The 19,431-nt window shown below is 40.4% G+C and overlaps 1 protein-coding gene across 1 annotated transcript in view; it reads right to left on the reverse strand.

Moving 5' to 3' along the window:
- The window catches only part of LOC138296216 (solute carrier family 22 member 2-like), a 286,618-nt gene that overhangs the window by 24,546 nt on the left and 242,641 nt on the right, over positions 1–19,431 (reverse strand). Inside the window, exon 10 of the mRNA XM_069235137.1 lies at positions 7,706–7,805. Coding sequence (XP_069091238.1) covers positions 7,706–7,805 — 100 coding nt within the window. The remainder of the gene's footprint in view (positions 1–7,705; positions 7,806–19,431) is intronic.

Consider the following 19,431-nt stretch of genomic DNA (forward strand, 5'->3'; position numbering starts at 1 on the left):
AAAAATCTAAACTAACACTATAATCTGCTATGAAAATGAGCAAAATTTATTAAACAATGATAAATCTTTTATTTCTTGCCGCACATATAAATAGAGTGTATTCCTTGAAAAAGAATGAATGTTATGAGGTGTTAAAGAAGTGAGCAACAATGGAGTTATCAAGTTAAAATTAGTGGATATGAGGGATATACATTTAGCTATTGGTGGATATATAGTACTAAGTAAGGGGGGGTCCTTTTTAAACAACTTAGAGCACGGTCTACACAAGGCACACATTATTAATAATATTATTTTATTTCAATCTAATTTATATAAATCTAATCTGTTTGTGTTTGTACTTAGTCTATCTATATTCACTTTTACTTAGTCTATACTTTAATGGGGTAAAATAATCTCTTCACTTAGGCTCACAATAAAGGAAATCATGAATGAAGGGAGAAAGGTAACCTGCATGGTTCTCACTAAGTGGCTGGACTCGTTTGGCACTCGACTAACAATGAGGTCAGGTGATGAAAATGGAAGTTGAAATTGACTTATTATATATGGAAATATTGTTTTAGGAAGTCTTGATGCAATCCTGGTAACAAGAAAGTCCTGAAGAAATCCCAGGGGCACTTCCCCGGATGAAACACGTGTAGATGGACAAGCAAGTTGGAAATTATGGATACATAAATGTGATAATTAGATTAGCCATAGGATTGTGGGACGGACAAGAAAGTTGGAAATTCTGGATATATAATTGTGATAATTGGATAATATCATAGGATTGTGAACTGAATAAGCTGTAGGATCAGAGGGAAACAAGTTGCCCCTAATTCAACAACCCATGGTGGTGAACAATCACTTACCAATTCTGCATATAAAGGACCGGATTGAACATTTGTACAATCTGCTCTTTCTAAACTGCCTAATTGCTAGCAATCACACACCGCCCGACCAACTCTCTGTTGCGTGGCTCTGAAGCATCCCTTTGGTCTGGCATCTGTGCCATTGTATTTCAAAGAATCATCTATTCAATTTCTAAGGATGTTACAGGCGTTATGATTTATCAGGATGGCATTCTGATATTTGCTTGATCTGTGTCTCAAAATGATGAGAGAAAATCTTGTCTATTTTGCAGGAGTGTGGTATGACTGTGCACAAGGATAAATGTAGTTTCGGAGATAAAGGTCATAGAAGATAAAAGAGCAAGCAAAGTATTTTCTAGGTTATTTAAATTGAGCACAGTATTTCAAGAGCTCAATTTTCAGTTCAGCTATGTTCATGGAAGGTTAAATTTCAAAGCTGATTAGCTAGACTTTCACTAAATACCAGTGACGGTGAAGCTAGGGAACCTGATAATTTGATCTTCCCTGACGAGTGAGCAATTGCTGTATTAGAAGCTAACATCAGTTCTGTCATTTCTCCTGAAGAATTGCATGATGAGTGTCTAGAATATGCACAATAGCAGGAGAATATCAAAGTTATAAATGCAAGGTCAGCCACCTTATCTAAGGGTGTTATCGGGTATTTTGGCGATGCTTTGTCAGAATTAAGGGCCAGATGTAGGAAAGGAATTGCAACTCGCAAACGGCAAAAACTGCCGTTTGCGAGTTGCAAATCACATTTTCCTATGCAGAAATGCATTCTGCGAGTCGGACCGACTCGCAAAATGCATTTCAGAATCGCAAATAGGAAGGGGTGTTCCCTTCCTATTTGCGATTCCTAGTGGTATGCAATACCATTTGCGACCGCATATGCGGTCGCAAATGGTGTTGCAGTTACCATCCACTTCAAGTGGATGGTAACCCACTCGCAAATTGGAAGGGGTCCCCATGGGACCCCTTCCAGTTTGTGACTGGACCCAAAAACATTTTTTCAGGGCAGGGAGTGGTCCAAGGGACCACTCCCTGCCCTGAAAAAATACCGAAACTAAAGGTTTCGGTTTTCTTTTTAAGTGCAGCTCGTTTTCCTTTAAGGAAAACGGGCTACACTTAAAAAAAAAAAAACTGCTTTATTTAAAGCAGTCACGAACACGGAGGTCTGCTGACTACAGCAGGCCTCCATGTTTGCGAGTGCCCATAGTCGGTATGGGGCCGCAATTTGCGACCCACCTCATGAATATTCATGAGGTGGGTCATTGCGACCCCATACCGACTTGCAGACGGTGTCTGAGACACCGTTCTGCATAACATTTTGCGACTTGCAAACAGCGAGTCGCAATGACTCGCTATTTGCAAGTCGCAAAATGTTATTTTGCTACATCTGGCCCTAAGTGTGGAATCAGGTATAATCTTAGGAGGGGATCTATTTGTGCCGCAAGAAACGTTTGATAAAAGGATGATTAAAATTGTGCATAAAGGCCGCCTGGGCATAACTTCCAATAAAAAAATGTATGCAAACATTATTGGTGGCCCGGGTTTCGATGAAGTTGCCATTGACTTATTATGTCTTTTTTATTGTCTTGCTGAGCTAAAGTACTTTATTTGTTTTCATTGATTAATTCTTGAAGTGGATTTATTAAACATCTGTTTGAAAGATTATCACTGATTTCACAATTTAATCTTTATAATATGTTTTTACCTTGGAGGTTGTGCCCAAAGTTTTTGGCTCTGACAATAGCACAAAGTTGATGTCATTCAAGATGTGGACTTTTATTAGGGTAACTGTATATGCCATTTTATTGTGGCTCTAAAATCTCCAAATTCTAACAGATTGGTGAAAAGAGCTAACAGAATTATCAAAGAGAGGGTTCAAACAGCTGTCCCTGCTGACTTGGAAGTGAATGATTATTTGCAGTGCAACATTTATAATTAGCATAATATTCCACATTCTCAACAAGTGTTTCACCATTTGAATCAGTATGTAAAAGAGTCGGTTTCAGTGAAAACTTTCCACCATGGATAGATACCGGATGCAAAGTCAAAACACTAAGGGGGTTATTACAACTTTGGAGGAGGTGTTAATCCGTCCCAAATGTGACGGATATACCACCAGCCGTATTACGAGTTCCATAGGATATAATGGACTCGTAATACGGCTGGTGGTATATCCGTCACTTTACTGTCACTTTTGGGACGGATTAACACCTCCTCCAAAGTTGTAATAACCCCCTAAATGTCCCTGAGGTTAGAAGAAAGGTTAGTAGTGAACAAGAAAGTTGAATATAATGGCAAGATATGAAAACTAAAGACATTCATGTTGGTGATTGGATATTAATAAAGAAAATTTGCTTTGTTGCTAAAGGTCAGTCATAGTTTCAAGATCCTCAGCTGGTTGCAACATTGAATAATAATTCTGTGTTTTTTTTAAATAGAGAGCGAAGGGATCTGAATAAGGTTATCCCCATTCAGCAGGTTCAAACTGAGATATAAAAACAAGGCTAGATGGAAACAAGGGTGACCTATGTATGTTTGGATTAGGTACCTCCTTTGCAAACATGTATTGCTAATAGAGAAACTGAGTACAAAGTTGTGAGCCAATGCACCAATGTGAGACAGTTCATCAAGCAATTTGGATGATAGTGTTTGATACAGTGAATTTGAAAACAATGTTGTTGATCTTAGTATTTGGAAAGAACTAGCAGTCTCAAACAACTTAAGTGCAGAAAAAATAAACTAGTTCTCAAAATGTGTGTCAAGGTGATGTTATTGATCATGAATATTCAAGATCCAAGAGGAAAACTGTTTCACAAGCAAAGTTCAATTGAAAATGTTGTCTTTTTTTGTGGAGTAAGCGAGCTGTTGTATCCTCGCTGTATTCTGTATCCTTGTTTATCTTTATCTGTAGACTTCTTTTGTGCTAGCTCCTCGAAGACTCGTGCACCTGGGTGTCTGGTGTGACTCACAAACCTCTGTTGAATGTTAGGCCGGAACATTCAACAGCTTGACAGTTGGCAGGACTTAGAGCGGGCTGTGGATCCTTATGCAGCGCAGGGGGCTTCAAAACTGTGACTTGCCTTAGCATCTGATGGACCAGAGATCACTGATGGCAGGCCCAGAGGTTATGGGTGGGTATTGAGGAGTATAATACTCAGTATGTGGATAGCAGCTGCTGCAAGGACCAGTACTGGCTGAATCTTGAAAGTGGTGGGGTGTAAACACCCTCTTGCAGGAGTGGAGTGAGCTAATCTAACCTCTTACAGGAAAATTCCAGTAAGGGGGTTTCCCCCTATAAACATTGATAAATTACCAAAGGGTGCATTTAACAGGAAGAAATTTAAATACATTTGGTAGAAACCTGCAAGTTCCAATATTCCAATAGCTGCATGGTGTTCCAAGCAAGCATTATTTGTCCCAAGCATTTAGAGCTTGTTTTTCAAATGAAAACATTAAAAGATTGGTAGGGAAAGAGTGCACTTTTCAATATAATGCCCCATAAAAGCTGGCTAAATAAATACATAGTTTACATGTATACATATTTCTTACAGTAAAGAAAATATAGTTATGCAGGATCACAAGACTTATTGATTTTCATAATGCTTCTAGCGTCCTTCTTCCCTTCATTATCCTACCCAGTACTTTCCTGTCAGATTATCTGTCATACAGTAAACCAAACGTTATACAAATCTCATTGAAGGCCGTAATCAGCAGTGCTAGATAACCCGTACATAAAGCAACTATAGCAGGAGGACTGGTCTGGAACCAAAAAAACGAAATGTCCATTAGGTCTACCAAATTCAGCAACAATTATCATGCACACATTAAGTTGAAGCTCATTTGCAAATGTAACCACTTTATTCGAAACATCAGCTTTCTAGTTTTCGAAAATACAGACATTTCAACATGAACTAGTTAACTAGCATGTCTCTAGGAATAGGTTGTGTGAATAGCTAGTATGTATCTCGAAGGCCACTATTCTGTTAAGGTTAGCCAGCAAGTTCTAGAAATACCGACAATATGTCACTCTTGCGCATTAATATGTCACTGTCAGCCACTATGTCCCCAGGAATGTCAACAGTATGCCTCTACTATGACATTACTGTGTAAGGTTTAGCCAGCATGTCCCAAGTTATGGCAGTAACATGTCTCTTGAAGTTTGCCATGAACACCAACAATATGTCAGTAATGAACATTAATATGTCACTGTCAGCTACTATGTTCTATGACATGTCAACAAAAATGCCTTTAAAAGGCCATTATTATGTCAAGGTTAGCTAGCATGTCTCTGTGATACACACAATATGTTTCTGATGGACCATTATTACTTTAGGACCAGCCAGCAATGTCTGAACTTGTCATTACACAATGAAATGTTTTGCTAAGCTATCTTTCTTAGCCTCAACTAATTGTGTCCTTCTAGGTACAATGCAAGGCAAGTGGAGTCAATGGCCTCTGCTGCAAGAAACAATGGCCATCTGCAACAGCCTAAATGACCCTCATTTTCCTCACACCCTCAGCTTCCTCAACAGCTCTGTCACCCCAGTGAGCTAAGTAAAAAGTTGAGAGTCCTAATCAACATACCTTTAAAAGTACCTTCACAGTTGGAAGGTGTTTACAAAAATATTTTCCAGTTGCTTCCTGTAAAGATGCATTACAAAATGTCTTGCCCTTACCTTTGTCATGTTATCATAAGATCTATAAACCACTCCAGTATGGATTATGCCAATAGCGTGCATCTGAGCACTTCACCAAATCTGTTGAGGAATCTAGAACTATTCGTTAGAGGCTGACATAAAATATAGTGGCTCAGTGGATCCTATTTAAGATCTTCTGTATGATATGCAAATGCAGAATAGGGATATCCCCTCAGTAGCTCAAGAACCGCGCTCCTCTTTATTTACCTACCAGAGCTACCAGGAGTACTGTGGCTACAGAGGGAGGTTGTAGCCTTCAAGTGAGGGCTTCAGAGTCCGGAAAACACTCGCAGAGCAGCTATGAACTGCTAGAATGCTCACAAACCTAAGGTCAATGTTTTTTAAAAATATTTTAAGGGCTTTATTTTCCAGCTAGGAAATTATTGGTAAGCGGTGGAGACACTTTTCTGTATTGTGTGTGTTATAGATGGTTCAAATCATTCATTTATTTATTGTGAAATGAGCACCAAATAAAATCGAAACCAGGGAATTCCTGTTGACAAGATCATTGCAAAAAAGCAGTTATACAAATAATAACTGGAATGTAAAAGAGAATGTTGGCCTTTTGACAGTAAGCTGCTTAACATGTTTTCAGTATAATAGGAAGATCCAGATTCATGGTCTTCCCACAATTATAGGGTTAGATACTGAGGATTGAGGTAACTCAGTTGTTTAAAAGCAGAAGGAATTCGAGGTGTGGGAGGAGCCAGAAAGGCTAGCCACATTTAAAAGTGCTTTTGGATATTTTTACTGCCAAACAATGAACGTGACACGTCTGTGAATATATAAGAAGCAATGTCCCTGTAAACGTTAGTCGTCCGGTTTGCGTCGGCAGTCTTAGAAAACAGTGTACTCTTGTAGGTTTTCTCGTACTTAGAAGAACATTTCTGGGGGTTCCCAAAGGTTCACAGTAGAAGGGAGGAATCCTTAATAGCCCTAAATTTCCACGATTTCTCCTACTCACCACATTTTACTCATGCAATATTTCTAGAACATCATTGGAACATGCATATTTGCCCATTAATTATTTTATTCCCCACAGGAAAAATAACGTTTTACTTTGTGGAATCATCCATTCCCTTACACCCTCAAACCGCGCGGAAAGTATCTTGATATAGTAGGTTTACAGGTGCTTAAAGATAACAAACTACCTGCAAAGTATTTATTGGTACCTGGGTGGACTGGGGAACCAAAACTCACCCTTGCAAAAAACCTCAAAACAGACCACTCTCTCTATGTGTTTCCTTCCATCGATTCCCTGTCTTCCTTTCTGTCCTCTCTCTCTATTCTCTCTCTTTGACAGTTTTCTCTCTCCCTCCCTCTCCTCCTCCTCTCTTCAGCCCTCCCATGCCTTCTGCAATTAATCTCGAGGGGAAGTGACAGCAGCACCTGGAGAGCATCTCTGACTTTCAAACTGGCCACCAAGGGCCCCCAGCTCACCATAGAAATCGCCGTGGTTGGTATCCCCAAATCTACAAGTTTTGGGGTTTTCACTGCTTTTTGCTGCCCTCCTCAACAAACCCTTTCCCATCCTCAGCCCTAAACTAAGAAGAAAGAAAGAAAGTAAAAAATACCTAATTGGATCAGGGGAAAAGGGGGTGTACCGTGAATATTGTGTGCGTGTGTATATATATGTGGGTATATATAGTTACCTTAGGGTGCGAGCTATAGCTATAGCTACTTAAAGGAACTCCAACTATAACTGCTGAATTTCTATGGTTTTGTACAAGTAAATTTAGAATCTAACCATAACATCCTTGTAACCTTTGGTTTTCAGTGAATATGTATGTGTGTGTATATATATATATATACATATATATATATATATATATATATATATATAATTATTATTATCATTATTCCTCATCATCATCGTCATCTTACCACCTTCATGATAAGCCACCCACAGACCCAGGATGAAGTTAAAAAATGTACCGAAAACTGAAAGAAATTTGTATGGTTGAATTTCTGTAGTCAATGTCTTGCTCTTTTGCAGCACTGCAAACCTTTCCCGTCTCCCATGTAAAGTGTGTATAAACAGCTGGTGTGTCAACAGAAGCTTGCATGAGTTAGAGATTTCTTGAGGTGCACTATGTTCTTACTATCTCAAGACTGTCTTCATCCAAAGTTTATCTTAGAGCGAGAACTTACCTATGAAGGTTTTCTGCTTCTTCTATCGTCTCAGGCAGAGCTTTCCCTTTGGTCTCAGGTAGGACAAAAACCAATCCACCAGCAATCACTCCAATAACAGCTAGAAAAATAAGTTATTTTATGCATTTTAATATATATATATACTTGGATACATAGATTCAGCATTCTGGGTGAATACAAATGAACACAAACTGCAGGATCTTTCATTTTAAAACAAATGTTATTTTAAGGCTGTTGATGCCCAGCCAAGTCTACTGCAAAGGATCTACTAGAAGACCAAAAGAAAGCACATACCATCACAACTGTACACTGAGGGAACTTTTACCTTTAAAATATCTTGCCAGGCGCTCACTGGGATACTGGGTGCCTGTGCATGCTCTGACCTGCCGGCAACTGTGTTGCTAGGCTGGAGAGAGCCTACTGCACATGAGTGTTTGGCTGCCCTGAGACGGCCGGACAGACATACATGTGCAGTGAGGGGAAGTGCTGTGCTTTCCCCCTCACTGCTCGTCACCCCGTGGCCCCTCCTCTTTACCAGAAAACAATAATAAACTCAGTTAATTATCATTTTCTGGTAAAGGTTTTGCAGCTTCCGCTGCTGGCGGAGGGCAACAGTTTATTATCATTTTCTGGTAAAGGTTTTGCAGCTTCCGCTGCCGGCGGGGAGCAACGCTTCTCTGCCCTAACGGAGAAGCCGCCCCTGAAGAGACGCTCAGCTATTTAGAGTTTGGAGAATGTGAAGCATGTGGTTTCTCTACCTCTTTTATTAGTTTGGGAAATAAGGGTGTCCAATGGCTTAGGGTCAGCAAACTCTATTGGTAGAAAAACTTGACGTGACTACTTGTCTTAACAGTGCTGCTAGGTCGTAGTGATGGTCACCCGACCGAACACCGAAATAAAGGTGGGGTAATTGTCAATCTTTTTCAATGACAGGGAAAACTCACAGTGGCCCTCACAGGTAGGGCTGGAACACCGGGCATGCTAGAGTCATTGATTTTGTATTTTTATTTTCAGAAGCAAAGCTCAGTTTTGTTGGTCTGCTTCTGAAACAAAACCCCTCATTCAGGATTTGTTTCTGAACAGGGGATAAACATACTGAGCAGAGGAAACAAAACCTGTTGGCCTGCTCGGCATTAGGATTGACTAAAGTGCTTCTACTCTATGGACAGATGCACTTTCATCATGGTGAACCCTGCCATGCAGTCAGGAATCTCTAAACCCGATAGGTGGTCCTTCACCAGGGGGCTGGTGGGCTGTTTGCCACAGTCCATATGATCCACTCTGTATTTTCCAAGATTCAATGTTCTTCCTAAAATTGTCACATGGTTGCTTTTTATACCTCATATGTATAGAACCAGGTGCCAACAGTGTGAAATATTTTGTTTATTTATAGTGCATGTTAGGATGTCTTTCAGTCTTTGAAGAACATTCAGTGATATTAATACCATACATTTCTAATGAACATATATTACATGTCTGATAGGATAAGATTGCATATCCTCACAATACAAATATATTTTCTGCTCCAGAGTAATTAAACGTGACTCCATACTTGAGGTTAAGTTCGCACTTGATTAGAACTGCTTTTTTGATGTACTTTGGTGCCATGAGTCAAATATGCATAAAATGAGGCAGATAATTGGTGCTTTCAGCTTAGTTTCTGCATGCCAGGTTTTATTCAGATTTATCTAGCAGGAAAGGAATTCAAAGGGACGGTTAAAGGATGCATTTTCCAGTTTAAATGGCACATCAATTTACACTTTTGCAAAAACTGCTGATCCAATTACACTTAACATGACATAAAGATAGAACTTTACTGAAAATAGGATCTTTTTCTAATTATGTATAAATCCAGTAAGTGGCCATTGAGATAATGCTTTTAAAAATTACAATAATATGTAAGGCAGGCTTTATAGGTTGAGTGTATCTTGACAGTTGGATTTTGGAATGGTTGAAGGATACTGGTTTGAATACCAGTTTTTAATTCCAAATGCAGATGTGATTAGTTGAAATTTATTTTTTCAAACTCTCCTTGAGCTTCTAAAATGTCAATGAAAAAAGGCTGTATCTGATTAGCAAACACAAACTGAAAATGTTTTTTACCCATGATCAGCATTCTCACACTTGCAAAAACTAATTTTGGGGTATTAGTGGCATATTTCAAATCCCAAAGGGGGAATCAGAGCAAGGCCTAAAAGGTTGGAAAATTACCTTTTCTTAACAGAGAAATATTTAAACCTGTTATCAAACACATTTTAGAATCATTTGAAAGCCATTAGAAAAAGGGATGAATCTAGAAGAACTCAAAATATAATTGTATTTCAAAGATGTGTGTAAGGTAGCTCTCATCTCTCCTTGAGCTAGGAGTCAATCCCATCCCCCCATTTGGGAATTCAATTACATCTATATAACCCCATTTTTGTAATCTCTTTTCATCTGGCTATGCCTGCAGCTTGAGGTTGTAGTATTTTGTGGTTTTTGCAATGTGCAGTGTGGGGGCAGAAAGAGCTCCTGGCACCCTTCCTGTTTCAATTCATGTTGGGGTCAGTTGAATTGAATTCCATGGGCAGTATTGTTGTGAGGAGTGTTTACTGTGCAATACAGGGAGTATGACAGTTGAGGCAAATATCCTCTGCATGTCATCCATAAGCTGTGGTGCCTTGCCCACAGATTTGCAGAGCAGTTCAAAGCTGCCAGATTACTGAAGCCGTAAACTGTGTTCATCTCATAACATGATATTCGGACATCCGGGATTATTATGCATGACAAGAAAACGTCATAATGATCCAAACAAAGACAATACCCTTTCATCCAGACACCCTACATCAGCGGTTCCCAACGTGTGGTCTGCAGACCCCCTGAGGTCTATGACACATTCCCAGGGGGTCCGCAGTCATCTCAAGGCTTGGGCAGCCAGGAAGGTACTTCGCCAGATGTGACCTCCCGACAGATTCACAAGTGTTTTTATATTTGTTACTTCATTTGTGAAGAATTTTTAAAAGCACTGCAAATTTCGTTGTACATCCAGCAGTTTTGGGGCAAAAATAAAAAGTGAAAAGATAACTCTGGTGATTACTGTCCCTGCTGGAGAGATGGGAGTTTGTCTAGTGCCAGCTTTGACTCATCTAAGGTAGAGAAGATGGTTAAAATGCCTGCTGCAAAGAATGTGTATCATGCATATCAAAGAACAGTATTTTATGTGCATAGCACAGTGGGTTACTGCTTTTGTCACAGAGATTCTTTTGTTACTGTGCAGTTCATAAGTTACAATCGTAATCTAGCACAGTGAGCTATAAACTGCCATCAATGAGCTGCATGCAAACTGCTAGAACAAGTTAGAATGATATGTTTTTTCCCAGTCTTTCAGCATCCTGATGTTGCTAGAAAAAGTTATAGTTACATAGAAATACATTCTTATTAATGAAGTCAGCGCTAACCACTGTGTTAAGTTCTGAATCCTGAGTTTGGCGCCTCTCCAGACCAAGCACTGGTATAAAATACCTACCAGTATGGATGACATATATCCTACACCTTGTACTCCCCTTTGTCTTATGTAACATTTTCTATACACTGATTTACACATGTATGACTCATTGACACTGTATGTGTGTGTGATGTAAAGTGCTCCGACATCCCACACTGGTATGAGAGGTGCTATAAAACAAATGAAATACATGTAATAGAGGGGCTATGGAGAGATGAGAGGCACTTAAGATTTTATTCCCTTTCCCCACCACAAATTTATGCGAAAAAGCTTACTCAGATCTTATGTACCTAAAAATAAATACAGAAATCGCTTGGGAAATGTAGGATCTGAACTGAGGATTAAACTTTCCGAAATATAACAAAACATAGGATAGTTGCCGAGATTCAGCACCATCCCTCCCATTACATTTTTTTTGCATATTATTTCATTATAAAATAATAAAATCTTAGGTAATTCGAGTTAAATGTGTATTTGTGTATTTTTTGTGAATTACTGTTTTAATGTTTGAAATTTAAATCATACAAATTGCTTGGGGGGCCCGGGCTTCCGGTAGTGAGTCAGCAGAGGTCCTCAAGAGTTAAAAAGTTGGGAACCCCAGCTCTACATGATGTTGCTGGCTGCTCTTGTAGGCAAAACTTCAGTGCCTCACATAGGGATAGTAGGTGCTAAGTATATATCACAATAAACTTAGCAATAATGCTCTTCCGCACCAGTATACTGACTTTTATCACAATAATTAGTATGATATGTAAAAAAATTATAAAAAAGTGTGTGTTTATTTTACTTCTTATATAGTAAATGTGATATTCTTTGAAATAACAAAATGACAAAATGCTAACTGCAACAAAGACATTTGGAGATCAAAAGGCTGAATAAATCATACCTGCTCTATTACTCTTATTATGCTGTGCTTAATTTGAGGAGGTGCATAAGTGCTCTCCCCATCTCTTACATCTGACACTGTAGCGAAAATGCATTCATCTTGTTTTATTTATCATAAGCTGTGTGGCCAAACTGATTTCCTTTTTTGCTAAAGGTATTTTCATGCAATGCTGTTTCACGAACGGTTAGGAGAGGCTTGCACGCAGGGGGCTTTGGGGGGAAAACCCTGCCACCCATAGGTATGTGCAGCCTGTTGGGGAGAAAAGGGACCCAGAGCATGGGGGCGGCATTGTACCAGTTAGAGGGTGCAGCATGTCTTAGGAGACAGAGAACTGGTACTTAAAGAGCATGTAGCATGTGGGACATAGGAGGTATTAAACTTAAAAGCAGGGACACGAATATTATACCATTCTAAAGCCGCAGTATTTTCTGCTTTATTATGGATTTCCCAAATACTACATTACCTTCTGCAAATCTTCCTTTTTAGCCCAATAAGATTAAAAGCTACTAAAATACTGCCACACATGTTGCTGCATAGTGGCAGGCCCTTTGCTGCACAGAAGCGGGTAGGTCGTCTTTCATTTGCTGACTGTTCTATGTAAGTGCTAAACCAATATTAATGAGGCATAACTGTTGCCCAGTGCTACCTTACATAATATTACAAGATAGTGATGTAATAATGCCACATAATTTGACTTTTCTTGCAGCATATTTTAGTCAACCCTGCAGCATACTTTGGGCCTTCCCTGCTGCATGATTCAAGTGGCCAATCAGTGATGTGAAGAGAAGTGGTACTTTGAGGGACATTGTGCCCATGAGCAGGAAAGGAAAACCCGAAGGGCCAGTGTGGAGTGGACATTCATGGAGAATGTGGAAAGGGCCTAATATACAAAGAGGAACAGAGCCTGTGGGAAACAGTGTGCTGCATCTAAAGCATAGACCCTCTGGGTGAGTATAAGGGCTGGCACCTACAGCAGCATGGTGTTTTGTAGGGAAGAGAGGCTGGCATTCAGGAGAGATGGGGATGAACTTATCTCTCATTGGCTAGAGAAGGCACCCAGAAGGTAAATAAGTCTGTAAGGGAGAGAAGAGCTGGCGTCTGAAGGGGCATGAAGCAATAAAGGCAGTGACTGCCATAGCTGGTATATTATATTTGTGTGACATAGGATAGTGCCCACATACAATAAGGGAACGAGATAGGCAATGGGAAAAAGTTTCCCACACTAAATTGCTATAGGCACACGAAGGGGGTACAAGCACCCTCAGCCTCCATTCCTGGTATTAGACCAGACAGAAAACCCCTGTACGCAGGCTGAGCTTCTGGTGCATGCCCATAGTCAGATGCCCACAACACTGTGCAGCCACTTCTGGGTTGCAGGATCATTTATATAACTGGATGAGTAGAATGCACTTTGCTGGATGTTGAGCTTGGATGAGTTTTGTGTGTGTCTTCTAAGCAATTAAGTACTTGCTGTATTAAGTTGCCACTTGCATGGCCTGACAGCAGATTATCCCTTACATTTATCACATGGGGTCCAACCATGTCTTTCTGACCTTGGGTGGTTTCTTATACAAACTGTTAGCCACCATCACCCCTCACCTTGCAGGCACCCCAGCAATACCCCACCTCCACCACAATGACATACACACATTCACTTGCTACTTGGACCCTGATTTTCTTTGTCCCTCTGCTTTGGTTCTACTGTAAGAGTTGTTGGGAGCTACCTGTCGGCAGGATTGGGACGAGAATCAGTCAGGTGTCGAACACTGCCAGACCTTATGATGAATTGTCCTGTATAGAAGTCCTTTCATTCCACTCTTAAGTTTGAGTGATTGATTATGAGGGGAAATTGGTTTAGGGGCCAGCTCGGTGAGCAAAAATGGAAAGGAGTCCTGAGAAATTCTATTTATTGTTTGAATACAATATGAATCTACATCACAAGATTGTTGGATATTTTACAGACTACTATGCAGGGAAATAACCTGCAATATCTGATTATGAGTTAGGCCAAGATACAGTAAAGGCTTTCTTCACATCAGATATGCAGCTGTCAAAGACGACATGTCATAGTAGGATGCAACATCTGCCTCACAGGCAGACTTATTGCCTGAGCCACCAAACAAAAAACAAAAAAAACACAGTTCATTAAGTCCAGACAAGGACGGGAGCTTACACACCCCATCATACAGAAGTGGTCAGAGGACACGACAAGGCAAAGTTTAGCATATGTAATAAAGATTTGTCCATTGCCTACACGGGAGAGCACGATATTAAAAAGTATGAAGCAGTAACACAAAATAGGAAAAATGCTGCAGCAGGGCAAAGATGGCAACAATTTCAGCACATCTGCAACCAAACTACAAGTGAGAAGTAGCTGAAATGAGCCATAACCTGCTTTATTTTAATGTATTTCGGACTTCAATAGCAGCACTATCTATCCTGATTTAAATGTAATTCATGTATACTTTTCTTGAATTTGTAGCACCCTTTTGAAGGCACCAATGTTGAATGTGCAAAATGTCTTTTAGTGTGCAGCATTGTTTACTAAGACAAGCTGCTTTTAACAATCTTTTCTCCCTTCTTTCATATCATTAACAAGGTCAACTGCTTTTGGGTTGGCATCTGACACGTTAATTTAATTTAAATGTGCAGCTCCAAGAGGCATCCTGTTAAGTATTTTCTTCACCACTGGAAACTTTCTCTGCATGCTGCTTATAAACATGTGTGTTTTCTTTTTAATATTAGGTCACAGGTGCAGAGGTGACCCAAGTGTACCATGCTGTCAAACATCACATTTCCTATGGCTCTCTGGACTGTGGGTTTAAGCTGTTCAAACACATGAATCCTCACTCAGCCATAGCAAATAGGGCCATACAAAGGCATCCAGTTTCACAAAAATATGTTTGCACCTCTATTCTTGCAGCAAACCTACGAAGACTTACAATGTGGATTTGGATATTTTGATCAGTTTGCAGCAATTTGCCAAACAGAGGAAACATTAAACTATATCCACTTTTTTGGTGCACTTCAGTTTCACTGCTTGTGTGACATACACTTGGCTGGATTTCTATGACAATGCAGATAAGATCACTACTGCAATTTGGCACCAGATCACAACTATATTAGCAGAGAATGGGTTGAAACTGGAATGTTTAGCTGCATACTTTGGAAACAATGCTAGTGTGAACTGTGAGTGACATTATTCTGTATTTCAGCTATTGATTGGTGCAAATGACATTTTTTCAGCAAACTCTATTCTCTACATAATTGTGTTAAACAAGCCAGTAATTAACTTTCTATGGAGGTGAAATATTTTATCTTCTTCGGCTAAGCCAATAGCGGAGTTATTTGCCCTAGATCCTCCTTTACTCAGGCCCTCAGCCCGACACTTGAATTAAGTCTAATCTCACCAAATTGTATGGTCCTTGAATACTTTACCTTTTTTTTAGAGACCACTGCTGATAGAGACTCTGAATTGTTAGTTGACACTATGGCTAGTTTGAGCTTATCCCAACTAGTAGATGCACCAACTCATGTGGTAGGCCACATGTTGGATGGCATTTTCTCCAACAACCCTTTTCTTAAATTCACTGCTTCATTAGCACTGGCATGGTCGGACCATAGAGCAGTCATGTGTGAACGTAAAATACCCTGCATATAGTCAGCATTAATTACTTCCCTCATTGCCATAAAGGGTCGAACATGGCACAAAATAGACTCATTGCTTTTGAACTTTGCTGCAAGGTACATCGGTCCCAGCCATTTGTGGAGGGTCGGGCCAGACGCACAGATGCACCAGCGCGCGCTCATCAGCACCGAGGAAAACCGCGTCGCCGGACGCTTTTGAACTTTGCTGCAAGGGACATCGGTCCCAGCCATTTGTGGAGGGGCGGGGCCAGATGCACAGACGCACCAGCGTGCGCTCATCGGCGCCGAGGAGACCCGCGTCGCAGGACTTTTTTGAACTTTGCTGCAAGGGACATCGGTCCCAGCCATTTGTGGAGGGGTGGGGACAGACGCACAGATGCACCAGTGCACACTCATAAGCGCTGAGGAAACCCGCATCGCAGGACGCTTTTGAACTTTGCTGCAAGGGACATCGGTCCCAACCATTTGTGGAGGGGCAGGGCCAGACGCACCAGCGAGCGCTCATAAGCGCCGAGGAAACCCACGTCGCGGGACGCACGCGGGACGCACGCGGGCGGCGCCCGGGCAAAGGGCGGGCCCGTCCTATGCCCGTCTGTGACCGGAGGAGGCCAGGCTGGGCCACCCCTCTGATAACTGCATTTCGGGGAGGAACGCGGTAAGATGTTTTGAGCAGAATTTTGCCCTGCGCTCATATTCAGTAATGCCCCATCCATTTCTAGGGTAGCATAATGCACAATCACTACTAGGAGTGACATGTGAGTAGTTTTTTTATATGCTCTTGTTTACACCTTTTATACATATCACCCCTGGTTCTTGTTCCCCGGACTGGGCATTTTGGCCTCCCAATCCTCCTATACAATGGGTAAAAGGAAAAGTACTATACTAGGGGCTGATGGTGCCTAGGGCACACACATTCAATCGTCTATAACCAGCTATCTATCATCAGTGATTGGGGCTATTGAAACTGAAATTGTGCAAGTGGAAGAAAAGATTGGGGTTGCTCATAACCTTACCCAAAGAATCCCCCTTGAGTCTGTGGTGCACCATGAGACTCAGGGATTCCCCATTAGTAATCCCAATGATAATTTGACCCAGTCCGAAGATAGTATATCTGGCCTGCAACCTTTTAATGCACGCGATGAAGCTATTGTGGCCCGTTTTACTGCGGATCCTCTACCGTCAAAAAAAAGGAAAGAGGGAGGCCGCTTTAAACATTCTAAGATATCAAAGCGGATTCCAAGGGTAAAGGGAAATACCCTTCAATCACTCCAGTCATGAAAAAGGGGATTGTAGTAATCCGGTTATGGCTGCCCCAAACCCGAGAACGAATGATCTATTTTTCGAGGTACACGAGGTAACTACAGCTATTAAACGTATGAAATCAGGGAAAGTCCCTGGCCCGGATGGGGTCCCGGTGGACTTATTTAAATCTTTACCTGACCTTTGGGGCCCGCTAATTACAAACATATTGACTAGCGCAGTCAAAAGCACCACCCCTCTTCATGTCAAACAGCAATAATTGTCCCGATTTTTTAAAAAGATAATAGGCTTGACCGCACTTGTTATAGACCAATCTCCCTCATAGATTCTACGGCTAAGATTTTGGGGAGTGTCATCTTGACTCGGCTTGAGGATTGGGCGGAAAAGACAAAAATGCTCTCCCCAATCCAATACGGCTTTAGGCCTGGATTAGGCACAGTAGACCAGGCTTTAAATTTGTACCTCATTCTTAGTAAATATGTCATCGCCAGGAGAGGATCTATCGATTTAGCTTTTATTGATTTATCTACTGCGTTTGACTTGGTGAATAGAGAGAAGCTGTGGACACTTATGGATGCAATGGGGGTTGATCAGGATCTGCTTGAGCTGATAAACGATTATAAACTGATCTTACTATTTCAGTTCAATATGGCCAGCATGGCGAAAGGTCCCCTCCCTTTCCATCTAAGCGAGGAGTTAGACAGGGCTGTACTTTAGCACACTTCTTATTTCTGTTATATATTAATGGCCTCCATAGCTTTTTAGTAAAAAATGGCAAGGATTTCCCTAGGATGGATTCGAGACAACTCCCGATTTTGCTGTATGCTGATGATGCTGTTTTAATTGCCCGCACAGCAAATGGTCTTCAGAATTTATTGGATCTCTTTCTAACTTTTATGCAGGAGCTTGATTTGAAAGTCAATTTTACAAAGTCACATGTTATGACCTGTGGTCCTAGGAACACGCGAACTAAATGTTTTATTATGGGGGGAAATATTTTAACTAAGGTGAAAGACTTTTGTTATCTAGGACTATATTTAAGCTCTTCTTTGTCATGGAACCCCATCTTATTTTTAAGACCCAACAAATGGAGAGAAACATGGAAGCGATTTTCCGCTTTGCTCGTAAATTAGGACATAGACCAGTCCACCAGATTATTTCGCTTTATAAATCTAAATGCGTTTCTGCAGCTATTTATGGGGCGGGTCTTTGGGGATACACTAATTCAGCCCTTTTACAACGCACAGAGAATACATTTTTGCACAGGCTGCTTCTGGTATCTAAGAATGCAGCGAACATCATCTCCCACGAGGATTTGGGAGCACGGTATATTGAGGATCTGACTGGCATTGCCCCACTCCTGTTATGGATAAAAGTTTGGTTTAATCCGGCGGCTAGCCTAGTGCAAGACTGTTTAACTGACTGCATTCAATTAGCCAATCATAACAAGATTCCATGGCTTACTTTTGTGCATAACTCTTTTCGGAAATTGGGCCTGGAGAATATGTTTTCCAACCCAGAGCTTCTGCCCACCAATGCTAAGGAAATGGTTAAAACCCAATATATAGAGTATACTGCGAACCATAGATATCAAGAGGCAGCAAAACTGAAAACATTTGATCCATATGTGCAGATTTCAACTTCGACTTTGATAGAACCATATTTTTTCTGGTTCTCGAATTCTTCTCTGTATTCTCTACTTGTTGTTTTTAGATTAAACATGATACATTTTAGAGTGGCTTTTCCAAAGAAATGTATATGGCAAAAAACGCTTCCGCTTTGTCCCTGTGACAATTTTTCCAAGCAAAGTACTTGCCATTTTTTCTTATTTTGCTTGCTTTATTCTGCTCCTAGAAAAGCTTTTATATTGCCAATTTTGCACAATTCACATACTACTTTTTATAATGAAGCGCTGATTAGTACTCAAAGACTATCATCAATACAAATGTGTCATTCAGTTTTAAGTTTCATCAAATCTGCCATTGCCATTAGGAATCGCTATGAATTGGTCGAAGTACCTATTTATTAACATAATTTTGACAATTTATGATTTTATTCTGATGTTGGGATTCCATTGTATGTAAATTATTATATTCCCATATATATGGGTTGTTGGACAGTTTGATAAAGGCAACGTATATAGTTCTGTAACCTTAGTTGATTGAAGACTTTTTTGTCTTTTGTCTTAATCTATACGTATTGTTTTTTAATTATTTATATTTTATGTAATGTACATGTGCTTTTATGGCATAACGGCGAATAAAGATCTTTTGACTGACTGACTCATTGCAATTTAACTTAGCGCTTTCCAATTATAAACCCATTGTCGCAAAAGATCTAAAGTAAGCCATATTAGACTACTCTACATGGTTAGGTGCAGCTACAAATCTACTTGCTCCGGGAAAAAGAGATACCAACCATAGAAACACTCTGTCAGAACCCTGGTTC

The sequence above is a fragment of the Pleurodeles waltl genome, chromosome 5, assembly GCF_031143425.1.
Source record: "Pleurodeles waltl isolate 20211129_DDA chromosome 5, aPleWal1.hap1.20221129, whole genome shotgun sequence".
NCBI lineage: Eukaryota > Metazoa > Chordata > Amphibia > Caudata > Salamandridae > Pleurodeles > Pleurodeles waltl.